The sequence below is a fragment of the Gymnoscopelus microlampas genome, assembly GCF_963454915.1.
Source record: "Gymnoscopelus microlampas genome assembly, chromosome: 4".
Lineage (NCBI taxonomy): Eukaryota > Metazoa > Chordata > Actinopteri > Myctophiformes > Myctophidae > Gymnoscopelus > Gymnoscopelus microlampas.
The window spans coordinates 21,698,335-21,723,461 of NC_139941.1; the positions used below are offsets into that span (position 1 = coordinate 21,698,335).

Sequence of the window (25,127 nt, forward strand, 5' to 3'; positions counted from 1 at the left end):
ATAATTATAATTCAGACTTCCATTATTTCAACAGCAGAATTAAGACCATAGTAATGAATGCCAAAGGCTAAAGGCTAGTGGGCCCCAACATAATAATATTATTATCAAATATAATTAATTTGGAGGTCCCCAGTTCAAATATTATTTGAACAAATATTAAAATATTATTTGACCCATATGATTTGACCTGTCACCTGGGGACCCCCCACCCTGACAAGCACTTGGAATTGTAGGAGTTGAGGCATTGCATTTAGTGCCTCGAGTCAGTTCCACAGATATATATATAAATATTGTGAACATTTTGCCTCTATGTTATATTATTTGACAATTTGGCCAATGTCTGACCAGGTTTTATAGTATATTGTTGATCACTTTTGATGCAGTAGGCCTAGTGGTCTTTTTTTAAGGTATTGAAAAGATCTTAAAAGTCTTCACTGTCACCTAGGAACCCCCCCCCCCAGGGGGGTCCCCTCATGTGGGGACCCCGACCCACAGGTTGAGAACCCCTGCTCTAGGCTCTACTTTCTTTGAGTAACATTCCTTTTTCTTCCGGTTCCTTCATTGTTCCCCTTAATATCTTTACAGCTTCCGCTTTATGACAGTGACAACCACCTCTTTTTGCTCTCATCATATTCAACCTCCCGTCTTTAATTCTCCTTATGTTTTGTGAAATATACATATACTGTATATAAAAATAAAAACAACCTTATGTGACACGCCTACTACTGAAAAAACGCACCACACACGCTGTGTGGAAGCAGGTAACTTCCTGGACCCTACTCAAATAAAAGCCATATGATAAACGGTAAAAGTACTCAAATTGTTTACTTAAAAAACGTAGTTGTAGTACCAAAAGGGTTAAGTGCCCATTATAACATGTATATACAAAACAAATGTATCAAAAATTCAGTTGCACCTCAAAGAATGACAAAAAGAATGGGCAAAAACAAAAAAAGGGACCGCTTTGGTGTCGTTTTAGTGTTTCTGGGTTTGTAGAGTAAACATGGAAAAAGAGGCCTTTTTTGTTTGTTTGCTTTAGAATGAAAAACGGATATGGCTTTTTTGTTTTTTGAACTTGGCGTAGAAAAGGAATTATCCATAGGCCCCCTGACCACTGAAGTGGTTAATGTATGTTTTATATTTGACTCTTGAGATGTAGTGGAGTAAAAGTAAAAGTATGAAAAATTGCAAATACTCCAATAAAGTAAAAGTACAAAATTGTACTTACATGTACTTAGTTACTTTACACCACTGAAAATAAATGAATCACTCAAACATACAGGTAATTATATAATCAAGCGCTGCCGTAACGTTAAAATGAATGTCCCACCCGACTCTGTAGTAGCGCATCAAATGGCCACGTCAGTCACGTTGTAGAGTCGCCATCTACTGGTCACCATACCCATCCTTTGCAATTTCCCTAAATTCAAAGAATAGTTTTAAATGAATTGAGCAAGACAGGGACATTTCCACTGAGACAGAGTACAGCTTTATTAAAGTCAAACTTCAGGCATGTCTGAACTCCTTCAACTCAACTTTAGAATGAAAAAGGACAGAATCAATAGTCTCAAATAAAAAGACAGTCATGTACTACAAAAAGAGTGTTGTCCCAACAGTCACACACATTTAGAAGCAGAATTGTACAGGCAATAGCACGCCACAGTAACATGATCCTATGCAAGTTCAATGCAAACTATTTACAAGTCTTCAACAATATGCAGTAACACAGGTTGAACAGTAATCAACATGGCATTTTGTGTTCATCCACGTTTTAATCGAAGCAACACAGAGAGAGAGATATGACCCCAGTTAGATTGCAAATTACTGTCAGCAATTTCACTACATATAAAAAGAGATGAGTGCTTATGAAACCAATGTTGTTTAATTTCCAATGCTGTTCTCGGACAGCATGGTAATAAAAAAAAAAAAGACAGCAACACTGCACAGAGAAAAAAAAGTAATCACAGTGAACTGAGAAATACTGTTCACACATTGGGGGTGTGGGTGGGTGGGGGCTGGGGTTGGGTTGGTTAGGGGGTTAGTCAGTTTTGGGCATAAAAAAATTTGCAAAATTCTGGACATTTAGAAAAATATTTCTGCTTGTTAGCGTCCCTTAAATGAGAGCCACCACCATGCAGTCTTCTCAAAAGCATGGCCACTGCGCAATAATGAACAAAATAAAATAATAAAAAAAATAAAAAGGTATAATGCAGGATCCTATTTTAAGTAAATGTAATCATGCTGCACACAGTGACAGAAAAAAATAGGCATAATACTGTTGTTTTATCAGCTGGCAAGGGCAGAAGAGAAATAAGACAGGCAAAAAACTAAACAAAACTAAAAATGTGTTCACCTGGTCTGGCGATGCAAAAATACAGGCTGTTAGTTTATGCAGAATCTCTTTGCAACAGAAAAAATAAAATAAAGATTTAAGCGGATACACATATTAAAAACATTTGTCTTTAATTAAATTGACAAATGTATACTCTCCACCTGATAAGAAACAGAGTATAACCACTGACTCCTCTTTGAATAATTTCTTATTGGGAAAAACCAGTGCTCACCTTTGCGTGCATTTGGACAAGGCTTGGATACCAGTTAGTCAGACTGAAGACATAATGATCTAATTTTTAAATCACAGATATAGTAACCTCACTCACCCAATCCCTTAAGTCTAATAATTGTGAACATATGAATCTGTTGTATCAAAAGTAATAGAATAAATACAAAATAATGTCAAATAAAAGGAAATTCAAGTTTAACTCACACTGTTCATTCAAATACGTAAAAAAAAAGTGCTTTAATAATGCACCCAGGTGATAATGAGCTGTGTTAAGTATGAAACAAAACACTGCTCATCTGAAATGTAAATTTGGCAAATTTAAGAGCAAAATCTAGTCTTATAAAGAAAATAAATCAAAATAGTCAATTTTAGTTTGCTTATTTGTCCTATAAGTCATGTACCGGTATGCATTAGGAAAAGTCTTAATTGATTTGAAGAGATTGGAATCATTTAACCCTGGTTTATGATGACTATGACAACCAATCACCTCAGGAGTCTCTAAGAAAGAATGTCTTTACGAACAGAGAACACAATTAGTCACATTAACAGAGTTATCAAAAGCACAGACTCTGGCATGATTACAAATGTTTTCTCCAATGATGCCATCATGAGTCCAGGCACATATATTGCACAAAACCTGAAAGTAATGGCAATATATGGCAATATTGAATTGCATTAGGACTGCCATCTCATCAGAATTTATTATTTTGCCAAGTAGATTTTCACACAGAGGGAATTCGATCTGATGAGTTTGGTGCGTTCTAATTCTATTAGTCTATTATTATTTACTTAGTGGATTCGGTCTTAGTCAACCAAGACTTTGTGCATCGATTAATCGAATACAGTTAATTATTTTATCCCATACTGATGAGTTATTCTCTGGTTTGCACTAGATTTAAAGAGGTCCTTTTGCATTTTTGCATGTAGACTTCAGAACTTTTACAGATTTGTTGATTAAATAAACAAATCAATTAGCCAACAAATTCTATAACTATACTACTTGACTAATAAGTTCTTTAGTCGAGGACAGCCCTATATTGCTTTAACACCAATACAGCAAGTCATGATAAAGGTGGCTTGATCTATGACCAGCTGCTGTTACCAAACGTGGAATCATTACACGTACACAAAAGGGGAAAAAATAAAATAAAGATATTCAATGACTATACATACACATAAACATGTTAAAACTCCCCAATTTGTTTTTTTATGTCCATTTCACTGCAGAGGGAGAGACTTTCCTCTACTGGTGTTTGAAACTGAAAATGGACTGGTATAAAATATGGTGCAATAAATACAAAAACATTGGCTTTGACAGATGAGGGATTAAAAACACTGTACATACGTTTGTAACATTATTTTTTACATTATACTGGAGTGCTGTATAACGGTATGTGTCCTACTTTATATAAAACCTAGCCGTGAGGATGCTCTCGAGGTCAGCCACTGCACTGAGAAAGAACGAAAACAGAAGGTTGTGACGGTGTGTTCTCTTGGTTGTACCTTGGACGACACAGAAGGAGTTAACTAAATGGAAGAAGAGGCTATAGCTAGGTTGGCAGTCATTCCAATTTGAGTGAAAAACAGCATTTAGGACATAACTATGCCTCAGAACTATGTCTAGCGCTCACAATGGTTGGATTTTTGACCAAGAGTAAGTTACAACACAGTTTAAATTTCAACATTACTACAGAGAAGAGGTATTTTTTTTAAACATTTATACTTGCCATATGTTCCTTGTACGGTATATACATTTCTGTATATGTAAGACCTACCTAAATTGGGTAGTGATAAGCCGCATGAAAGTGCTTCAGAAATATTTGGCAAAAAAGAAACAAAAAGAAACAAAAACGAAGCATTGGCGCTCACAGTACACAACATTACTGAAATGAAACTGCCTCTGGGCAGTAGTTCTTACAGCCAGTCGTATGGCTGATTTCTACTTGACTGTGTACTGTGCCGCGTACCGGAAATAGCAGATCTGCAAACTCACAACATATCGTTGTGCGATGCATTGTGAGCTTGTATATCGGCTATTTTCGGTGTGTGACTCCAGTGCACAACTAAGTATAAATCACGCTATACTGAGGTGATCCCTTAAGGCTCATAGCAATACTTCAGACAGCACCAGTGATCATGAGCTGGGCCCCTGTTGTCTTCAAGTGCTTATCTAGTTAAATGACTGCCAGGGAAAAAAAGGGAACAGAAATTGTCAGACCCTTCGAAGTCAACAAACTGTATTTGTCCTCTTGTGAAAAAATTAAATGAAAAATAATAAAATGCGTTCAGCATTTCAATCTCGTTGGAGCAATCAACATGACAAGGCTGCAGGTTGTCATCATCGCTGATTCGCTTCACCTCTCAATCCCTCCTATTCTTTAGTAGGCTACTTTACAATATAATGGGGCCAATTACGTATGTACACAGTGGCAAGTGAGAACGGCGATATGAAAAAAACGAAACAAAACAAAATCACAAGGACGTCTGTAATGTCATACCATTACTATATACCATTATAATTCACCTTAATAGGACTATATTCACAAGGAGGTCTGTGTAATGTTTAACACCTAAAGAAATGTAATACACCACTCACCGAGATGAAGTGAGAGATAATCTGTCTGTAAACATTAACAAACATAGATACTGTATATAATTATATTCATCATCTATACTCATAAGTATATTAAAACCATGTCTAAGTAAGGTTGGAATGTAGTGTGATCCTGAAAGAAAAAAATTGCACAAATCTGTCCTTTCCCCTGCTCCTGTTTGTCAAGATAAATAGAATGACAGTTCACGTCTGGAGTGTCGATCGCTGTGTGAGTGTGTGTGTGTGTGTGTTGGGGGGGCTGGCTCTGCCATGTCGCTGTGCAGTAGAGCCATCTTGTGTGTGAGCTGCAGATGCCCGCCCCAGGAGTAACCGAAACTCACAGCAAGTAAACAAAGAGATGAGCAGCATGGCGCAGAGGTCGGGTGGGATGGGGGAGTTATTCTGCCATCTCCCCTCTGCCTCCCTCGACGAGTTCTTTCAAAAGTGCCGGCGACACACAAGATAATAACACTTAAAATTTCCACAGCTGTAGAAAGTGTCAAAGAAAAAACAACAAAGAAAAACAACCCACAATGGAGGTGGCTGGTCTAGGCTTTCGGGCCAGGCGTGACTGCAGAGAGCGCCACGACCATGGTGTTTGTGGTGACGCACAGAGGCAACGGGAAGGTGATGCCTCGTTAGCCTCCTGCTGGCACTCCAGACGAATGTGCGATCACATGTGTGTCTCAGTTATGCACTGTAGTTCTCCTCATAGCGCGCTGCTCCTGATCAGGGGTGGAAATCAGGCTCTCGCCTACAGGAGAGCATTTTGACTGGGCGGGGGTGGGGGTCTGTGGGGGTTGGGTGTGTTGAGGTGAGGTACTCTCAGGCTAGCTGGGCGGACTCCTCCTCAGGCTCCTCTTTGACCCTGCCGGGGCTCAGGCTGGGGCTGGACGGCCGGGTGGAGTTGGCATTGGAACCCAGGGGACTGAGGGGGTTGTGATTGGAGCAGCAGAGGCGACCTTCCAGGGAGGAGGGCGTGAGGACCCCCGCTTCATGGTCCCGGCAGAAGGAGCGGGGGCAGAAGTCACAGAGAGAAACGGCAGGGGCGCCGCACACACTGCAGTCGTGCCACGGGCATTCCCAACGGCCTGCCAACCGAGAAACAAAGGGGGTATATTATTTGGATACAGGCATAGATGCAATGAAGCAAGTGGATATGCATCCCCATCATTCAATTAGGGGGATATGGTTTTGCTTGTCCACTGTTTGTCTTTTTAAATATAAACGTATCAACAGTTACATACTAGTTGTAATGCAGCAAGCAGCTTCTTACTCTTACAAAACTAGAGCAGAACTCACTGATTTACAATATGGTTCAATGTGGGCATTTACAAACCTACAGCCACTGCTTTAAAAACAAATAATATCACCGTCCCATTATGAAGGGTCGAATTGTTTGGTTGCAAGGTCCGGGTCTATCTATGTTAATACGTTTTCCCCCACATTTTAAAACCTAATACATTTTATAACCAGATGCCTATCAATACAGGAACAACACTTTCTGCAAAAGCTTCCATGCATGCACGCAAACCACACACAAGGCAAGTGCGTTTTGTCCATACCGTAGGGAGGCTTGGTGAGGTTGAGACACAGCAGGTGGTACGCTTTGGGACACTCCTTCTTATCGCACATCACTAGCTCCCCACCCTCACCACAGCAGAAGCAGAAGTACTCGTGTGTGTGTTTGCCTTCCGGACGCAGCTTCCTCTTCTTAGGCTTCAGTTTGGCGTTCCTGGCCTTCTCCTCCTTCTCCATCACCACAGCACTCTGGGAAAAATAATAAAATGAGGTCAGAAGAAGAAAGAAAAACATGTTTCTTTCAAAGGTAATGCTCACACTGTCAATCAAAAGTCTGGTGGTAATTAAAATCAACAGTGAGTGAAGCTTTCCTCACCGTTGGCTGCACCCCCAGGAACCCGGAGCAGTTGTCCGCCCCGCAGTGGCAAGACGCTCTCCTGTTGCCCACACAGTGCAGATTGTAGTTGAATGTCAGCTCTGAGCCTGTGGGAGATGAGAGACGACTTTCACATAAAAATAAAGGCTTCTCTGCCACTGAGTGTGTACATGCATAAGATAAGAGGGATAAAACAAGCTTGTGAAATAATATTGCAGAGTGAGTTGCGTGTGCACACGAAACCGACCGGCCTCGATGTCGCACAGGGCGAAGAATCCTATGCGAACGTCTCCGTTGACTGTCCATTTCTGGGTCTCACAGTTGGGGCTGCAGCTATGATTTATAAACCGAGAAGAGTTTCCTTTGGGTCCTGCATCTATCACACGATCCTGAGAGGAAAAGTGGAACCTTTAGACCCCTTACCAGCATCAGGACTGCTGCTGCTGCAGTTTTCGATGTTACAAGAGAGTTAATTGCATTTTGCAAATCATCTAACTCTGGTGTCCAACATATCAATTAGCCCCCAGTTAAAGGAAAAAATAAAACCCAAATTCCAGATCTCCAGAAACAAGGCCTATCGCCCTACTTTAATTAGGACATCTCTTCGTTATGCGTTGTCATTTTCCATATTTCATGTTACCTTAGTGAGAGTAAGCATGTAGAAGTTGGTCACGTGGTTCTCATGAGCGCGTTTGATCCGCTGCTGGGTCTCCTCTGTGTCTATCACCTCTCCCACATACTCAGTCACAAAGTCGCCCTGCAAGAAAAGCACATTTGGAAAAACAAAAACAAAACCATATACATACTGGAGCGGTGACTTCTGACTGACCCTGACACTCACCTTCCTGAGGGCCTGGTTGGTCCGGAGGCCCCAGCCACGGCCCTCTGTCTTTATCACCTCCGTCTCCGCATAGAGGCGCTTGGAGAAACACTGGTTCTCACAGCTATCTCCTGCTGGACATACCTGTAATGACAGCATAAGTACTGTATCAAGCAGTCAAGTGTTACTGTACTTCTTCACCTGCTCAGTGTTTTCATTATCCTTCTCATTGAAACAGACAAGACAGCAGAGAGGGAGACTGGGAGGCACAGGTAGCATACCATACCTGCATCAAAACATTGCCTATTCGGCATCCTATATGCTGGCAAAACACCATCGCATGGATAAAAAGTCACATTCAAACTTGATTTGTCAATCCAGGGACTATTTTGGGCTGGACATTTGCTAGACACAAGTGCTTTAAAATGTGTTTAAATGCATCAATAACATAACTTTGACAAAACATAATCACACAATGAAATTGCTATGTTTTGTGTGCAGCTATCGGAAGCAAGTTACAAGTCTCTTCATGTTGATTTTCATAATGTACTGAAATTAATGGCATCCAAAAAAAGACCACCAGTATGGTCCTTTAACCAATACGTATAGATGCACACCAATGTATAAGACTTTAATCCATATCTACACTTACTCATGTGACACATCTACATTCGTTGAACAATGAGAAACATGCACACAGACCTGTGGATGGCACTCGTACTGCAGCATGCGATTGAGACACTGGGACTCAAGGTTGCAAGGATGCTCGTCCGTTGATTTGCAGTTGCATCGAGGGATCTCCGACAGGTCAGCTACATGCACCTGCACTTTCCCCACTGGTTTGTTGGACTGTAACAGAAGGCACAACATCCACATAGTTAGACAATGACTGAATCATTGGTTTGCAGTATAACCATAGAATGTTCCAAGGTCATGATGAGTTTGCTGGCTTGTTTGTTACTGAGCACCTTGAAGACGTGGTGAAATGGATTTTTTGTTCAGTCCGAAACGGCGTCTCAACCAATCAGAAGAAGAGGGCTAATGTTTGTGTATGTAGCCTGCCACTCACGTAGCCCAAAGGAGAGAAAAACGTATTTTTCATTTCACCATGTGTTTTAGGCAATATTATCTTGATGAAGGATGGATTATTCATAAGGTGATATTACTTTGATGAAGTTAGAGGCTGGAGGTTTGTTACTAAGCATAGCGTAGAGCTTTGTTAGTGTTTGTCATACATTTTAATTTGTAGGGTCAAAGTTAATTAATTAATTAGCATGACGGCGGGGTGGTGGTTGGAGGGTGGAGGCTTTGGTATTGGTGGTATTACCTTGATGAATTTGTACGGCGGTGGTTTGCGTGAATTGCGTTCCTGCTCCAGAGCCTCTCTGCTCTCCCTCTGAGCCTTGAGCTCCTGGAACCGCCGGGCTGCCTCCTCTAGAGCTGGAACACAGAAACAAACCTCTCACAAACACATTCATCAGCTGTGTTCCACACCACTTACTCAGAAACAGTTATGAATTAACTCTCTTTTGACCGATGCACAATAAATACCTTTCTTGAAGGTTTTGTTGATGTTGATCTGGCCAGTGACAAAGTTCTTGTCGTTCTCCACGTAGGGGAAGACGCGACCTTGGTTGATCCAGTAGTAGTCATGTGAACCAAAGAAGAAGACGGGGAAGTCTCCAATGTCATGGCGGAGACTCTGGATGTTGGAGGGCACCAGGCGAGGGTTGCAGATCTCTGCTGGCCACCACCTGTGAGAAAAAAGGCACCCAGACATTTCGTTAAGGGCAGGAGAGTGGACAGGAAGGAATAGGCAGTGAGCATGAGTGTGGGAAGAACAAGGAAGAAAACAAGTGATGAAAAGATGTGTAAATGCTGCATTCTGGGATCCTGCTCACCTGTAGTTGCCCAGTTTGACCCAGACTATTTGTTTGTAGTGAGGCTTCCTTCCTGCCCTGCAGTCACCACAGGACCATGCCCCCTCTGGCATTTCCATCTCCAGACACTCCGGGTGATATGAGGCAGGGCATGAGTCACAGCACAGCAACTTGCCTCCTGCATATGTGTGGATGTTTGTGACATAAACAATGAGTGTGCAGAAAAATAAGCAGTATATAGTTAGATGATGCACCTTAAAACCTGGCCATATACTCTGAATCTTATTTGCAGACGCACCTCGGTTATGCATATAATAATTCTAGGCGCTCCAAATTAATTTGGAACTGCGAAACATTCTACAGGCAATAATCAACTTGTCAAGTCGGGGTTTCCCAAATTAGCATTAGAACCTCAAATCGGGTAACCCCAGTACAACACTGGAGTCCTTGTAAAAATATATTTATTTAAAATAATTAGATAATAATTTATTTCATTTTAAATACACCCAATGGCCAAGAGCTTTCTGCAAGTACAGGAACTTGTATAATATACATGCAGCTTGACCACGTCTATTTATCAACGCCAAGTTTGATTTCTAAAAACATTATTTTGTCACTTTTTGCAGGTAGTACTTATCTAAAGAAGATTTGGAACCCCTGATTGATCAAGTCTTAATTTCGGTTATAATTTCAACCACGGTCTTAGTTGGCACGTCTAATAATCAGATTCAGGGTACAGAACCAGGGCTAATCTACAATCAAAACATGCAGCAGCACAAGGATGAGACAGCCAGCAAGTTAACCATGGTCCATGGCAAAAAAGCTGACATGCAGTCCTGCCATCATAGCAAACCTTTCTAGTTCCACATCCTGCAAAGACCAGCTTGCATGGAATCACGTTTCAAACAAAAACTTCACTTGTCAAATTCTCCTTTTTTATTTCAAGAAATGACAAGCGAGAATACAGTATCACGAAATGTTCATAACTCAAAAATTGAGGAACCTGACATTGTCGGTATTTACGAGCGCCTGGATTCAAGATGCACCGGTGTATGACCAGATGGTATGTCAACCGTATTATCACAATGTCCATGGTTTCATTCGCCCTCCGTCCTTAATTTCTTGTCTCTCTATTATCCACAAATAAAAGCCTAAAAATATAATATATGAAAAAGTGTATTCCATCCAAGGCAGGTCCACAATTGAAGGAATGGGAGTAGAAAAATGTCAGTCAGCTAAACAGAGGAGAGCTTGAGCATGGCCTGTCAAAGCCCAGAGCGAAATCAAAGCCCAAAGTGCTGAAGCAAAGATGCGGCATGCCTCTGGCAGCAATAAGCCCCACATACAACAGATAGAGTTATTTCAGTCTTGATAACAACACAAACATGGTGCAGTGTTGTTATCGCAGCCTACCTCTCCAATCAAACACTCCCAATGGAAAACACAGTCAATGTGACGACTGTGCAACTAGCCCAGATTTAAATGTTAATAAGTGATAACATTTTGACAGCTAAGTTCTCAGGCTGGCTGATTCACAACTATGTGAGGAGTAGCTTGATGTAAAGTGTAGGCCCGTCTAATCACATCATCTGCATAGATTAGGAGTTAGGGAACTTGGCCGTGGTTATTTGTGCGCCGCTCTTGTTACAATTAACTGCAGCAAAACAACCAGTTAATTCACTTAGCACTTCAAGGCTTCCAAATGAAAGATGCGATAAGGAGGGAAGTCAAATGAAAAAAACTGGGAGCAGGCACAAGCACAGACACACGCCATTGGGACGAAGCAGAGAAGATGAAGAAACAGTTCAGTTACCTTTCCCCACATTCTTTTTGGTAGCTGACGAAGAAGAGGGAATCATAGGTAATTTCAACTCAGCACGATTTGACTCAGTCAGAAGGTAGTGGGACTTAAAGGCATATGAACTTAATATGGTGTCAGTAAGGTCCTGCACTAACAGCCCTACACAAGACACACAGGAAGAGACGGGAGTGAGCCGCAATCAAACTAACATAACCGTGGTTTCACAAAAGAGAGAGAGAACACACACATACACTCGCACACGCACACGCACACGCACACACACACACACACACACACACACACACACACACACACACACACACACACACACACACACACACACACACGCAACACACACACACACACACACACACACACACACACAAACACACACACACACACACACACACACACACACACACACACACACACACACACACACACACACACACACATACATTGTTAGAACACAGAGAAAAAACACAAGTAGAAATGAAAAAGGCTTGTCCTGGGCTGATACAGTGCACTCAACTTACTGATAAATGTCCCGACATTACAAAACAATAATCATAAAGTTGTGATGACTTGGCACTTAAATACTAGTAATTTGTTAAGTACTGTATCTTCTACTGGCCATCATCACCAGAGAGTACATTTGTAAATATGAAGTGCAGTGTAACAGACCTGTTCATCCTCCATTAACATTAGTAACATGACATAGAACAAATATCATATTTCACAGCACTGCTGGTACTCAGGAATAGAGCCTGGCCAGATTTATGGATTTGATGCCGAATTTTGGAGAGTCAAAAATAGGGACACCAGGTTGAAAGTGAATAAAAATCAGGGCACAAATAATGTCTGGTATATCGGTCTGGCTCTACTCAAGGCCAACAATGCTAAACATGAAAGCTATTGCAGTATAATAAACAAAACATCTGAACCAGTGAGTTTTTCATCCATCATATGTTACTGAATGATTAAAAAAACATAGAAATGAAAAACACAACAGGACTATGTTACGGTCCTGAACTGGCCCTGTTGGAGAGAGTTAGTTAAGTGTGGGATGACGTGAGCTCACCTCTGGCACAGAGGAAGCACCATCCCACGTTGATGGGTGAGGACTGGACGCCATTCCGCTTGGTGCTGCCGTGGTTGCTGCAGATAATGATGTGAGGCGTGAGCGCCATGCTGCCCGCTGCTATGCAGCTGTCGCCCGTGTGATAGGCCACGGGGCAGCGGATGCAACGCATCATGCGCCCTGGGGGGCAGAAGGGAAAGAACCAATTTTGGAAGTTTAAATTAAAAGAACAAGACAATTTTAAAAGTGGTGTAGATAACATTTAGTCACTAGATGTCGCACAACACTCCACATCGTGACACCTCCGTTGCATAAGTTTGCTTATTTCCCTGAGCCATGTCTATAAGGCAGCACTCATGCCCATAAAATGTTACCTTTACTGGCACGCTGCAGGTCTCTCTCCAAGCAACAGGTAGAGCAGCTGTGCTGCGGGCAGCAAAACCCCCCACCTGGACTGCTGGTGGTGCCCGGGAGTTTACGCACACAGTCCTCGTGGTAGAAACAGCCACATCCTACCACAGAGCAGCGCGTCACCTCCTTTCCTGAAGCTTTACAGCTAAAACAAGAATGATTACCTATGGGGAGAGAGGGCGAGAGATAGAGGGCTAAACAGAGCCACACAGTAGGAATTCCACATCTAAGTGTCAGTTGAATTGTTGCGTTGTGAATTATGTGCTGTTGGGGTGCGGATATGTTGAGGGTCCCATCATCATGTGTCACCCACCGTTCTTACACTCCAGACAAGTGAACTTGCCATCGGGAAGAGACGTCAGGCCCAGACACTCCAGGTGAAACTGCCTGCTGCAGTCGCCTTCACACACCACCAAACCGTCACCATACACCTCACAGATCTACACAAACGCACACACCACAATCAAAACCTCATAGAGACATGCGTATATATGTGTATAATCATTAATGGGAGGTTGACAACGTGACATTGTGCAGCGGTCACCTGGCATACGGTGTCTCTCTTGCCAGTGTTGCTGCCCTGACGAGACAGACTGGAGTCCACTGACTGAGTGTCTGAGGCATCAGCGTCTGCTGCTGCTGGGCTATCCAGACTCTTCCCAAATAAACCCTGGGGAGAGAATTAAAGCAAAATAAAATCTCACGACAAAATGCGTTGTGGCCAAGTCCTAATGAATGTGAGATTTGTGAAACAGTGCTAACGGACACCCCCATACTAAAGCTGTGTTCCCAAAACAATTAACACAATATGTACAATTATGTTTTAGTAATATTGTTCCTGCTGTTCTACATACTGCCAAACAGGTGAAGAAATCACAGATTGAGGCTTTAACTATTGCTAGATTGACCACTTCAAATGCTCTAATCTTAAAATAGTAACCGAAAATAGCCCATCTACAAGCTCTCAATGCGTCTATTTTCAGTGTGCAACATGCTTCCATAGAAGACATGCTAGCTTCTATGGAATCCAAATGACTGAAATCAGTCGTGGCGACTGAGAACTGTGCTGTGTGCTTCTTTTCTCAGCCCACCTGGGAATCGTTTAGGCCCCTGGAGTCGGAGTCGGAGGTATCTCTATACTGAGATGAAGCCATCTCCACATCCGTTGACGCCCTACTCCGCTTCTTCAGCGGCTTGCACGCATCTGAGATCTCACTGGCCCCTGATCATTACACAAAGGATGACAAAAGAATACAATTATGCATATTTCAGAGATATCTATACACAGTATAACATTTATTATACTTTTTAGAATTCATAATGATAACTTATTATATTATATTACTTTAAATACATTAATATTAATAAATTAACACCCCAGGTTTTACTGTGTACAGAGGTGCTACCTGAGAGATTTGCAAGAGAAACTAACCACATGAACCCCATTGTCCCTATTCTGAGCATGTCATAAAGATTCAGTGAATATAGCCGATCTACAAGCTCACAACGTGTTGCAATGTGACGTGTTGTGAGCTTGTAGATCCCGGTCACTGAAGTACGTAAATACGTAGGTTTTTAGTAGTTAGAACATCAATGATGTTTGAACAATCACCTTTCTGTGAGCCTGTCCTCAGCATTGTCTCAGGAGCCATCTCAGCCTGTGATGAGGTTGCACCAGGTTAGAGAAAGATTTTAGGGTGATTCCAGAGATCAGTGTCACAAACGTGCAAGGGCAAAAGGCAGAGAAGAAGACCACTGAAATATCCCTGAATATCTTTTCATTAAACAACTCAGGGGCAACTGGTAATAAAGCATACATTTGACTTCTCATGGAATGTAGATTTTTACACCAATGACTTTATAATGAGCACCCATCCTCAGAGTGCAGAATTTGCCCCAACAAAATGGCATTTATTTTAAATATTGCATCAGATTAGCATGATGACCTTCAGGGTGTTAGCGGTACCTGCTCCTTTTTGGTTTTCTTCTTAGGGACTGGGTCGTTGCCTCTCTCTGACTCAGACCTGCTCCTGACCGACCGCCGCTGCTGTTTCCTCTCCTGAGAACCTGAAAACAAAGAGAGTGTGCGAGAAGAGAAAGAATGTTGGTCTGATTAAGATGCTAATTTGCTCAACAGTGCACCATGCCAAATGCCTGCATGTTCCGTACTTGGCGAACTGCTATGGTGAGAGCCAGGAGAGGAGGTAGGCTGTGTGCCTCCCTCCTCGCTCCGGCGGCTGGCTGGGGAACCTCTCCTCTCCTCCCCTTCCTCCTCAGCCTCAGCCTCAGCCTCAGCCTCGGCCTCGGCCTCAGCCTCGTCTCCATCTTCCTCTTCCTCTGGACTGGGCTCAGGTTTAGCTCCACATTCCTGCTGTGTAAAAATGAGGAACACACTTATATCAATGTTGTTGTGTATCAATGTGTACATGGTGTCCAACACCATCTTGAAACGTCAACCATAACCTGGCCTGGCTCACACCTACCTCAGGTGAGCAGTACCCTAGGTCGGGCTGCTTTGTCTCTCCCTCCACCCTCTCTGTCCTCTCCTCCTCTTTTTCTCTTTTCGGCGAGGGGACAACTCTCTTCTGCAGGAGAGGCCAGTCACACTTGGTGATCTCCACGTTCAGCTTCTTCATGGTGATGGAGAGAGGTAGCAGCTTTCTGGCCGCCGCCGTCTTCCAGGCCCTGACTGGTGGCGGAGACTCCTGCCGCCCCCCCGACTCTGAGTCAGCTTCCTGGCTTGGGGAGCTACCACGGCCGGTGTCCCCCCTCTGGTTCTTCTCGCCATCCAGGGCCTGGGTATTAGCCGGGTCGTTGGCGTTGGGGATGCTGCACTGCCTTCTGGGGAGCTGTCTACGTGGCTGCTGCTCCCTGTCTGGCGACACAACCCCGGCATCTTCCTTCTTGCCAGCTGAGCTACTGCTGCTGGAGCGCTGCTGCCGGACCGCCGGAACACGTCTGTCAGTCCGACTGCCAGTCTTCTTGGTGGGTGGGGGCTGATTGGGGTCCGGGTCGACATAGATGAAGGTGTAGTTGTCAATGCGTTCCTGCCGCGTCATCAGGAAAGCGTCCTCGGCGTGGCCCACACCCACCTCCCACTGGGCACGCTCTTTCTGAGGGATGGGTTTCTGCAGCTGGGGTAGAAAGCACGCAATAGACACACAATAGTGCTGGTAAATCTCTCTCATCGGGCAGGTTTGAAGAGCTTGCCACTTTTTCTTATTTTTGGTGGTAATCCTGAGTGGGGGCATGCTTCAGTGTGTTACAAGTGGTTGTATCTCTGGTTTTCTGTGACTCACTGAGTTTAGCGTTTAAATTTGCCTCGAGCTTGGCAAGCCATCGAAGACTAGCTAGGCTACGTAGAGATTGTTACCCAGAGATAGGGGGTCAGTGTCTCTCTTTCTGTACAGATTACATTCAGTGTGCATCAAGCAGTGCAACTTTTTTTGTGTACAGTATGATATCATTTTATATGTTCTGTTTTGTCACTTTTTTTGTGTACTGTAGCTCAAATAAACACTTAGATATACAGGAACTTGTGGTGCGTGACCAGTTTGTGTGGTGGGACCTGCACTACACTTTTGTTGGGTCACTAGTGGGTTGCTACTTAGTCAACAACATTTGTATGTAGTGGTTGACTGCATTATGACGTTTTGTGCTGTGGATGTTGGGTTAGTCTACAGTCCACTTTTAGTTTGGTCACTTGACTGTAAGACGTGCTGCTGTGTTTGATTGTGCTATTTAGTGCTGCTATTTAGTGCAATTTAGTTCTGCTAAATAGTACTGCTCTTTAGTTAATTTGTGACCTTTCTTTATCTCCGCCAGGCCGCAGGCCGAGGTTGGAGATTATTGTTTTCACCAGTGTGACTGTGTGTCAGTGGTGTGGCGACATTTAACTTTAACAGACGGTTAAAACACAGCCAATCTCAAGTGAAACGCAAACAAAAGGAAGTTGGATGTGGAACGTCATCTGTGTGGAGCAAGTTTGTGGCCATTATCGGCAGGGACGGTAAGAGAGTCGACGACTGGACAGCTACGCTGGAGCTCTACAGGGGCGGGGGAGGTGTGACACTCACGCACGGCTAGTCTCAATGCCACAGTGAAATAAGGATAATATGTATAGTCCGATCAATAAGTCCAATTTAAGTAAGTCAAATACTTTGGACCGGTGCTACCCTTTTACTTTATGGTTAGGCTTGCATGAGGTTTGGAAGCAACCTGATTTTAAGTTGCTGAGCTGATCAGAGTTTTTGCCTTGTTGTTGCATTGTTTTGGTCTAAACCTCTTGTTTGTTGATGTGATTTCACTCTATTAGGCGGTTTCTAATAGAGCCTGGTAGGGATGTCCGATATTATCGGCCGATATTAGCATAAAAATTGATATCGGGAAAATATCGGTATCGGTTAAAAAAAAAAAAAAAAAAAAAGTTTTTTATTTTTTTTGCTTTATAAATAAGTTACAGGAGTTCTTACTGTATATGGTGTGTGTGATATGAAATTTGAGCTTACCCTAATCACAATAATCCCCGCATATATCGGTATCGGTTGATATCGGTATCGGTAATTAAGAGTTGGACAATATCGGTATATCGGTTATCGGTAAAAAAGCCAATATCGGACAACCCTAGAGCCTGGGCAAGCTGCATCCGTTTTCCTATTGGAACTCATAAGTATGTGTTACACAGTGAATAAGTTGTATGGTGATACTACCAGGTTGTACTACACCTGATTCCCAGATCAAGTGCACCTGTCCAGGTGATTAAGTAAAAATCTCCAGGTTTCTTTTGCAGAGCTTCTGTAGCCCAATGCATACTACACAAGCGAGCCACGGAAGTGTCCGTGGCAGTATGAAATCCACCTTTTTTTACGGTTCGGGGAGCCCAGTCCAACCGAACTAACATTGGTTGTTCTAGTGTAGTATGCAGCTACCTTGACATGGGGAGAGCTGGACAGTCTTGTTGCTGCTCAGTATGGGCTTTTTAGCGGCGCTAGCCGCTCTATACCTTTAGGTATAGAGCGGATATTAGCCCTCTATGCCTGGCTTTTGCGTCAACGTTCTGATTGGTCAGGTGCGCCAACGTTCTGATTGGTCAGGTGCGTCAACGTTCTGATTGGTCAGGTGCGTCAACGTTCTGATTGGTCAGGTGCGCCAAAGTTGTGATTGGTCACTATTCATGACATCACTATGATGTCATGAATATAGAATTCGATGTCTATATAAACGATGACAATGACTTCATCTTATTATTCATTTGGCTAAAGTCTCCGTCTAGGTAAGTTATTTAAAGTTAATATGACGAATAGAAAGAGAAAGATACAAGAACAGATGAAGGGTGAATGTATAGAAAGTCTGAGTTCGGGACCCAGTCATCCGTTATGACAGAATGGTTTGATAGAGACGATCGAGAATCCAAGAGTCCGTTAAGGTTCTGATTGGTCAGGCCCGTCAAGGTTCTGATTGGTCAGGCCCGTCAAGGTTGTGATTTGTCAGGCAAGGGGACTATTCATGACATCACTATGATGTCAAGGTTTATTTTTTATTTCCTCATGTTTTTTTTTGTATATATTTTTATTTGGCTAAAGTCTCCTTCTAGGTAAGTTATTTAAAGTTAGATCCTCAATTTAACTTTATCTGTCGTCGACGCTCTGATTGGTCAGACCCGTCAACAAAGTGATTGGTCAAGCTTCACATGACACATGGCTATAAACACATTATAAACACATATCGATGACATAATGTATTCAAAGGCGCCGCTACCTTCACACAGGGTGTGATTTTTATTTAGTGTTTCTGACATTTCGACTGTTGTAGTCTTGTTTTAGTGTCTTGGTTGCTTGTATGTTAATAAATCCTATAGCATGGGTATTCTTCAAGGTGTGAGTTGTACTTTGGGTCAATGGTGGAGTGTTATTCGCCCCATAGGGCCACCCAAGGGCAAGATGAAACAATTTGCAATAGAGTTCTACATGCCTGACCTTAATATGTTATTCCTAATCTGCTATTAGGTGATGGTATATACACCTTGTGTCTCTCAGCAAGGTTTGAGGTCTTGCGCAGTGTCTCAGCCTGCAACTCCTCAAACTGGTGCTCTCCCTGGTACAGGACGATCCTCTTCTCGTGGCTCCATGCTCGCTCAGCCACACTGCCAAAGAACTGGACATGATACTCCCGATGACCTAAAAAGACCAGAGAGAAAATCAGGTAAACACACTGTACATGCACAGTAAAATCCCAAGTGTTAATTTAACTCTGACCTGTATTTTCACTCAGATTTTCTGTATATGTTATATGTCCGCACATGTCGGTAGTCAATTCATACCTCTGTATAACAGATAATACAGGTAATACTACAGAATACTTGATGGTGGTTGCTGGGAGTGTGTATGTGTGGTATCTCTTAATAAGGCGGACAATGAATGTACTAATGATATCTAGTATTATTTGGTGGCCCTTTTGTGCATTTCCAGTGTCTGTGATCTTGTTTTAATTGTTTTTTTTTTGTTGATCTGAAACAAGGCTAAAATATGTATATCATGCAAAATCATGTGATGCATCATTATGTGAATATGTCCAGCTTTATATTCAGCTTGTGTTCCACCTACAGTCACCAGGTGGGGATAATTACTAAGTTGTGTGTGTATATAAAGATGTGTATCACTTTTATCCTGAAGATCCATAAGGATCGAAATGTCAAAAGATATGGAGCATACATAAGTAGATGGCTTTTCTAACATGTATGGTATCTCCCCATGGTTTTGTATGTATCGTATGCATGCAGAACGTTACCTCTGGTGTTGATGCGTGTGTGGACTTTCATCTGAGGGTCTGAGGAAACCATGCAGGGCCACCAGGGGAAGGTGCCCACCTTGGACCACACCAGATCTCCAATCACAAACTCCTTACAGAAGCCTGTCTCCTGGATCACTGAAGGGTGATGAACCTTCGAGACCTAAAGGAGAGAGTTAAGAACGTATTCTTATAATAATCCCAGAAAACAAACTACCAGATAGTAAAGGTGTCCCCCACCAATGATAACTAACTGTAGCATAGATGTATTTATTTTTTACCTTTGATTTATGCCATAAAAGTCATACATTCCATCATTTGGTAAATAACCTCTCTACATTCTATCCATTTTTGCATATGAATTTCATGGATAAGATTGTTCTTTTCATCTGGTAGTTGACAAGCACATGGTAAGGAGAATGGACAAAGCCTCTCTTGCCTTTGGTGTCTTTGGCTCAGCTTTGATAACAGTTTTCTGAGGCATCTCTTTCTGAGGCGTCTCCCTCTGAGCCACAGGTAGTTCTCTGGGTTGAGGCTCGATGCAGGTGTCCTCTGCCTGGTCCGTGGGACCTCCCTGTGACTGTCCCGGATCCAGACCCTGTTCTTGGACCTGCTCTTGCAATCGCACACTCTTTTTCCTCTTCTCCTTCTTCCTCTCATGTCTGCGCTGTACCTGCGTGGCCTCTGTCCTTTGAGACTCCTGTTGAGGATTTAAAAAATAACAGAAAATGTGATGTGAGAACATCACTCATCTGTACTTCTCTACGCTGATTTAACTTATTTTAATCATCTATGATTGTAACTTGGACATGCGCACGCTACCTGCATCTCCTGTAGCAAATCCCCACATAGAGCAGATTCAAATAGCTCTTTGCCATTCTGGTAGGTCTTTATGATCTTGAGCTTAATTTCAGGTGAGCTGGTTTTCTTCAGCACACTGCTGGGCACAGCGGATGGGGCATGAGCTGGCTGAGAAGAGGGGGTACTGTCCAATAGTGAAGGGGGAGGGCTGGAGGAGGGCAGGAGTAACGGGGGAGGTGGAGGAAGTGTATGGGTCATAATGTGTGGCGTTTGGGCAAGGGAGGACATTGGCGGAGGGCTTTGAGGGTGAATGTGTGGGTGTGCATGCGGATGAGGCTGTAGATGAGGTGGGTTTGAGTGGTAGTGGTGCGCATGGTGGTGAAGAGGGTGATGGTGGAGGTGTGGGTGGTGCGAGGGTAGGGGAGGGGACACGGGCGACAGGCGCCCGTCCTGGAGACCTGGACCTCTCAGCACCGTGCTCTCTCCTGGCATGAGACCGTGGTCTCCGTAACTCCGTATGGTGCCGTAGCCATTGGCGGAGCCATTGGGGTACTGAGAGTACATGGAGAACTTCGTCTGAGGCTCATAGAGGCCCAGGCCCGGAGGGTAACCATTGGAGACATGGGGCATGTCCTCCGAGGCAGAGGGCGGGTACGAGAACTCTGCGTCCAGGGCAGCATCGTAGGAGGGCCCTCCATCCTCACCCGGATCACTGCCGGTGTCGTAGGTGCCCTCCTGTCGGATGTTGGCTGAGTCAATGAGCTGAGGGGGTTGCTGAATTGTATTTCCCATGATCCCTTGCATGAAAGAGAAGGAGAAATCCATTGTTGTGCTCCTGCATCCTTAACTGTGTTTTTCTCTGACTGGACCTGCAGGATGAGTGATATACAACTGACTGAAAAGAAAAGCACCATACTCCAGCATCAAAGATGTCAACACTATATCATCTATACTGTATATATTTCTATACGTCAAGGCAAGCAAATTATCTTAATTGCTTTTATCTAATATAATGTTTATCACAAAAATATTCAAGGTAAGACAATCAATCATTAAAAGCCTAGAACTTAGTTTTAATGCACCACATATCTGGAACAAACTGCAGGTCTGCTGCCACTCTTATTTCTTCAAACAATAACTAAAGACCTTTCTTTTAGTTATTTTTATTTTCTCTTCTGCACTGTAACTGCATCTATTAATTTTTACTTATTTTGTTTTATGCATCCTAATGAATAAAAACAAAACAATCATGTTATAATTGTGTTTCCTTTGCTTGATGTTCTGTGTAAAGCACATTGAATTGCCATGTTGTTATGTGCCACGTGTAAAATTGCCTTTCCTTGCCCAGCATGTGCAATTCTCCTCAGTCCCTAATAATATAGTAGTAATATAGTTACAATAGTGGTGTAATGTTATTACTTAGCATTGAACATGTAAGAAAACTGGTGCCAATCAGTCAATTGTGGCTCAAAGAGCTGTTTCAATTAAATATCAACTCAAAATTGGGAGCAACAGGATCTATATTTTTTCAAAGACCTAATGATATTATCTCATCATATCATAGTCATATTACTCGATGAATTGAATACACAGGATCACAAGGGATACAAACCCTTAGGGCTTTTTGTGTTATCCTTTTAGCATCATTGTACAATCGTACCAATGTACTATTTGCAAACTAATAGTTTACAGTTAATAAAGTAATCAGTCAATCAAGCCAACATGGTACATTAGCTCTCAGGACTCAAAATGAAAACAAACAACCTTTAGTTATTTGCTGCTGTGGGGGATATAGCCTCATACAATATAGAGTAATTTATCTTATTTTTCCACAAAAATGCCATCAATAGGCCTATCAACAAAACAGCTGAGTAGATGCTTTGCTCTTTGAAATTCTTTGAGTTGTGTGTGTCAGAATTCTTCCGTGAGACCCATTCAAATCCCTGTTAAACGTGTAAATACCATGTCAATACTAGTCCTTTGATCGCAATGCTACTGAACAGACCCACTAGGCCATGGGTCTTCAACAGGGGGTCCGGGAACCCTAGGGGTCCCCAGAGTTACTACAGGGGGTCCTCCAAATCTTTGTATGATAGGATTCTGAGGGGAGTGAGGGCCTGAGGGGAACATTAGCCAAAAATAGCTGATCTACAAGCACAACGCCTCTACACACAACGCCTCGCAGTGAGCTTGTAGATCTGCTATTTTTGGCAAAAAGTACATAGCCCAATGGTCAAGTTTGGTATGGAGGCTTTAAGTGGTCTTAAAATATACAACATGAATTAATAGAGAAGCTAATGTGTAAAAAAATAAAATAAACAAAAAACATGTATACACCATTGATGATAGTGCTGTCAAACAATGAAGCTATCAATGAAAAAGTTTAATCTGCAACACAATTCTATACAATATGTAGTGGTGGGGGTCCCTGCTTCATCTCTCTCTCAGCTAAGGGGTCCTTGGGCTGAAAAACGTTTAAGACCCTGCACTAGGCAGCAGGCTGCCTTCCTTCCTTCCACACGACGATGTAAACACCCATGGTGTCAAAGCTATGCACCATCTTAGTGCGTTTGGGGATATTTAGGCATAGCTTCACCGTTACAAACATTTACACACATTTTAACATGTGTTGTTACGTTTGGAAAATGACTGCGCAGACAAAAATGTTTTCACTGTGGAACTGATGGCTAAGCCAACAGCTACCCTGTTTGTTATACAAAACATACGTTTTGTTATCTTCTTCCTCTTTAAAACATGTATTAAAATGTGGATGTGGTTGTTCTTGAGGCTGGCACTATGGCGACATGTTGCAGAGATTTGCGATGTATGTAAAAGGGAAAGGAAACACAAGATGAAAAAAGGCAGCTAACATTAGCTATGCTACATTGACAATATGGCTGCCTTTTTATCCCTTTAAATCAAATTTGTCTAGCGTGATTATAACCTCCATCACTGCTTTGAAAGGAAAACAAATGTTAAAAACAACAAGCAACGACTATACGCGGTCTACGAAAACAAGCCCTAAAGAAACGAGCCCTTCGCCCTTTGAAACATATACATTGGCTATTAGAAAATAGCCGATCTACAAGCTCACAAGGCGTCGCGCGTTGTGAGCTTGTAGATCGGTTATTTTGAAGAAAAAAAACCTTGAAGATTTTTTTTTATTCAAATTCACTCGTATATCCATGCAGCAATAAGACAGTAAACACGCTTAGATCCCTAGAGAAAAGGCAAGCAAAACGGAGCAGTAAAGATCAGATGCTGTGAAATAAAAAATGTCAATACCTTCAGTGTGTCCCATTCTAAACACATACACCAGGATACCGTTTCCGCGTGCAATCTGTATAAAGTGTAAAAAATAAAATAAAAAATAAAGATCGCAGATTATTGACCGCAGGCCTCTTCGTTTTAACGCTATTCTGAATAGGTAGATGATGGGGGTGGGGGGTTAACGTAACTGATCGCTACCCAATCCCATTGCCTGCCTCTTTCCTCTATCTGCAGGAGCTAAAGCTACAGGAGCGTTTGGTAGAATCTCTTGCTGGAGAGGAATGTCCAACTCTCGCCCCCTATCAATTTATATATATATCTATGGTCTATCTATATATCTGTCTACCTATCGACCTTTGATTCTGTGCTAGTCTACTATTTGAACAGATCTAGCTCCTTCTTCCTCCAGCTAACAAAAGCACCCTATAGCTGCTCCCCTGCTACGGGGCCTTGTACTCCGCTCAGCGCCAAATCACAAGCACCCGATTGGACTGTAGGTGGAGGGGGTCTTCTTCATCAGATCCACCATAACGTGTGCTTTTAGCTCATCGTTATGAACACATTATTGTAAACAAAAAAACAAAACAAGTATTCATATATGCTGCGATAGAACGACAGCATTTGAAGCGTCTTATAATAATTCAATAAGAAATAAGGGCTGCTGTCCAAAAACAATCGGAAGATAGATTTACTGAAGTAAATGTTATTACTGACATGACATGTGATCGTGAATATTGCAATCAACATTTAGAAAGATGATTAATATTTAAAAGCTTATTTATTTTCCTCTCCATTACGAGTGGAGGGTGTCACTGTCCAGCCAAAAAGGAGATCTTAGAGAGATATACAAGTTATCAATCAACGCGTCGCTTCGATGACTTTAGAAATCTGTTATATTTGACAAGCGACACCGTCGTACTACGGAGAATAAACACGGATGCAGTATGTTGGGGGGGAGGTGTTTTGCGCTGTGATTGGCAGGTTGGAGGCGAGTTCTAGGCTGTGATTGGCTCCTACAACCTGACGTCGCTGACGTAAGCCCGCCTCTCCTGATCTGTGCGACAACCAGTGTTGCCATGTCTGCTTATCATAAGCGACTTTGGGCTTGTTTTTCTGTAAAGTTCCTTGTAAATATTGGTAGTTGCGGGTTGTGGTTTTACTTTTTTCTTTTCAAGATCTTTTTGAAAATAGCTGATCTACAAGCTCATAACGCGTCGCGAATGT

General features: G+C 42.6%; 1 protein-coding gene across 1 annotated transcript; it reads right to left on the minus strand.

Moving 5' to 3' along the window:
- Positions 1-1,472: 1,472 nt before the first annotated feature.
- nsd3 (nuclear receptor binding SET domain protein 3) lies at positions 1,473-24,319 on the minus strand. Its single transcript, XM_084055699.1, has 25 exons — positions 23,919-24,319; positions 20,655-21,502; positions 20,272-20,532; positions 19,833-19,995; positions 19,068-19,222; positions 15,530-16,180; positions 15,216-15,417; positions 15,013-15,113; positions 14,659-14,704; positions 14,138-14,268; positions 13,591-13,716; positions 13,360-13,486; positions 13,010-13,210; positions 12,636-12,815; positions 11,567-11,713; positions 9,775-9,931; positions 9,425-9,627; positions 9,201-9,313; positions 8,576-8,722; positions 7,895-8,017; positions 7,694-7,810; positions 7,301-7,442; positions 7,054-7,160; positions 6,722-6,926; positions 1,473-6,247 (listed from the first exon to the last, which is right to left on the minus strand). The coding sequence occupies exons 2-25, from the start codon at positions 21,456-21,458 to the stop codon at positions 5,982-5,984; spliced, it is 4,875 nt and encodes a 1,624-aa protein (XP_083911825.1). The 5' UTR covers positions 21,459-21,502; positions 23,919-24,319; the 3' UTR covers positions 1,473-5,981.
- Between the last annotated feature and the right edge of the window lie 808 nt (positions 24,320-25,127).

Excerpts from the sequence above, each read along its gene's own strand:
- nsd3 (XM_084055699.1), bottom strand. The coding sequence starts at position 21,458 with ATGGATTTCTCCTTCTCTTTCATGCAAGGGATCATGGGAAATACAATT. Across the intron at positions 13,717-14,137 it reads GGGGCCTAAACGATTCCCAG|GGTTTATTTGGGAAGAGTCT; the intron begins GTGGGCTGAGAA and ends TTCTCTCCCCAG. Across the intron at positions 13,211-13,359 it reads TTGTCTGGAGTGTAAGAACG|GTAATCATTCTTGTTTTAGC; the intron begins GTGGGTGACACA and ends CTCTCCCCATAG.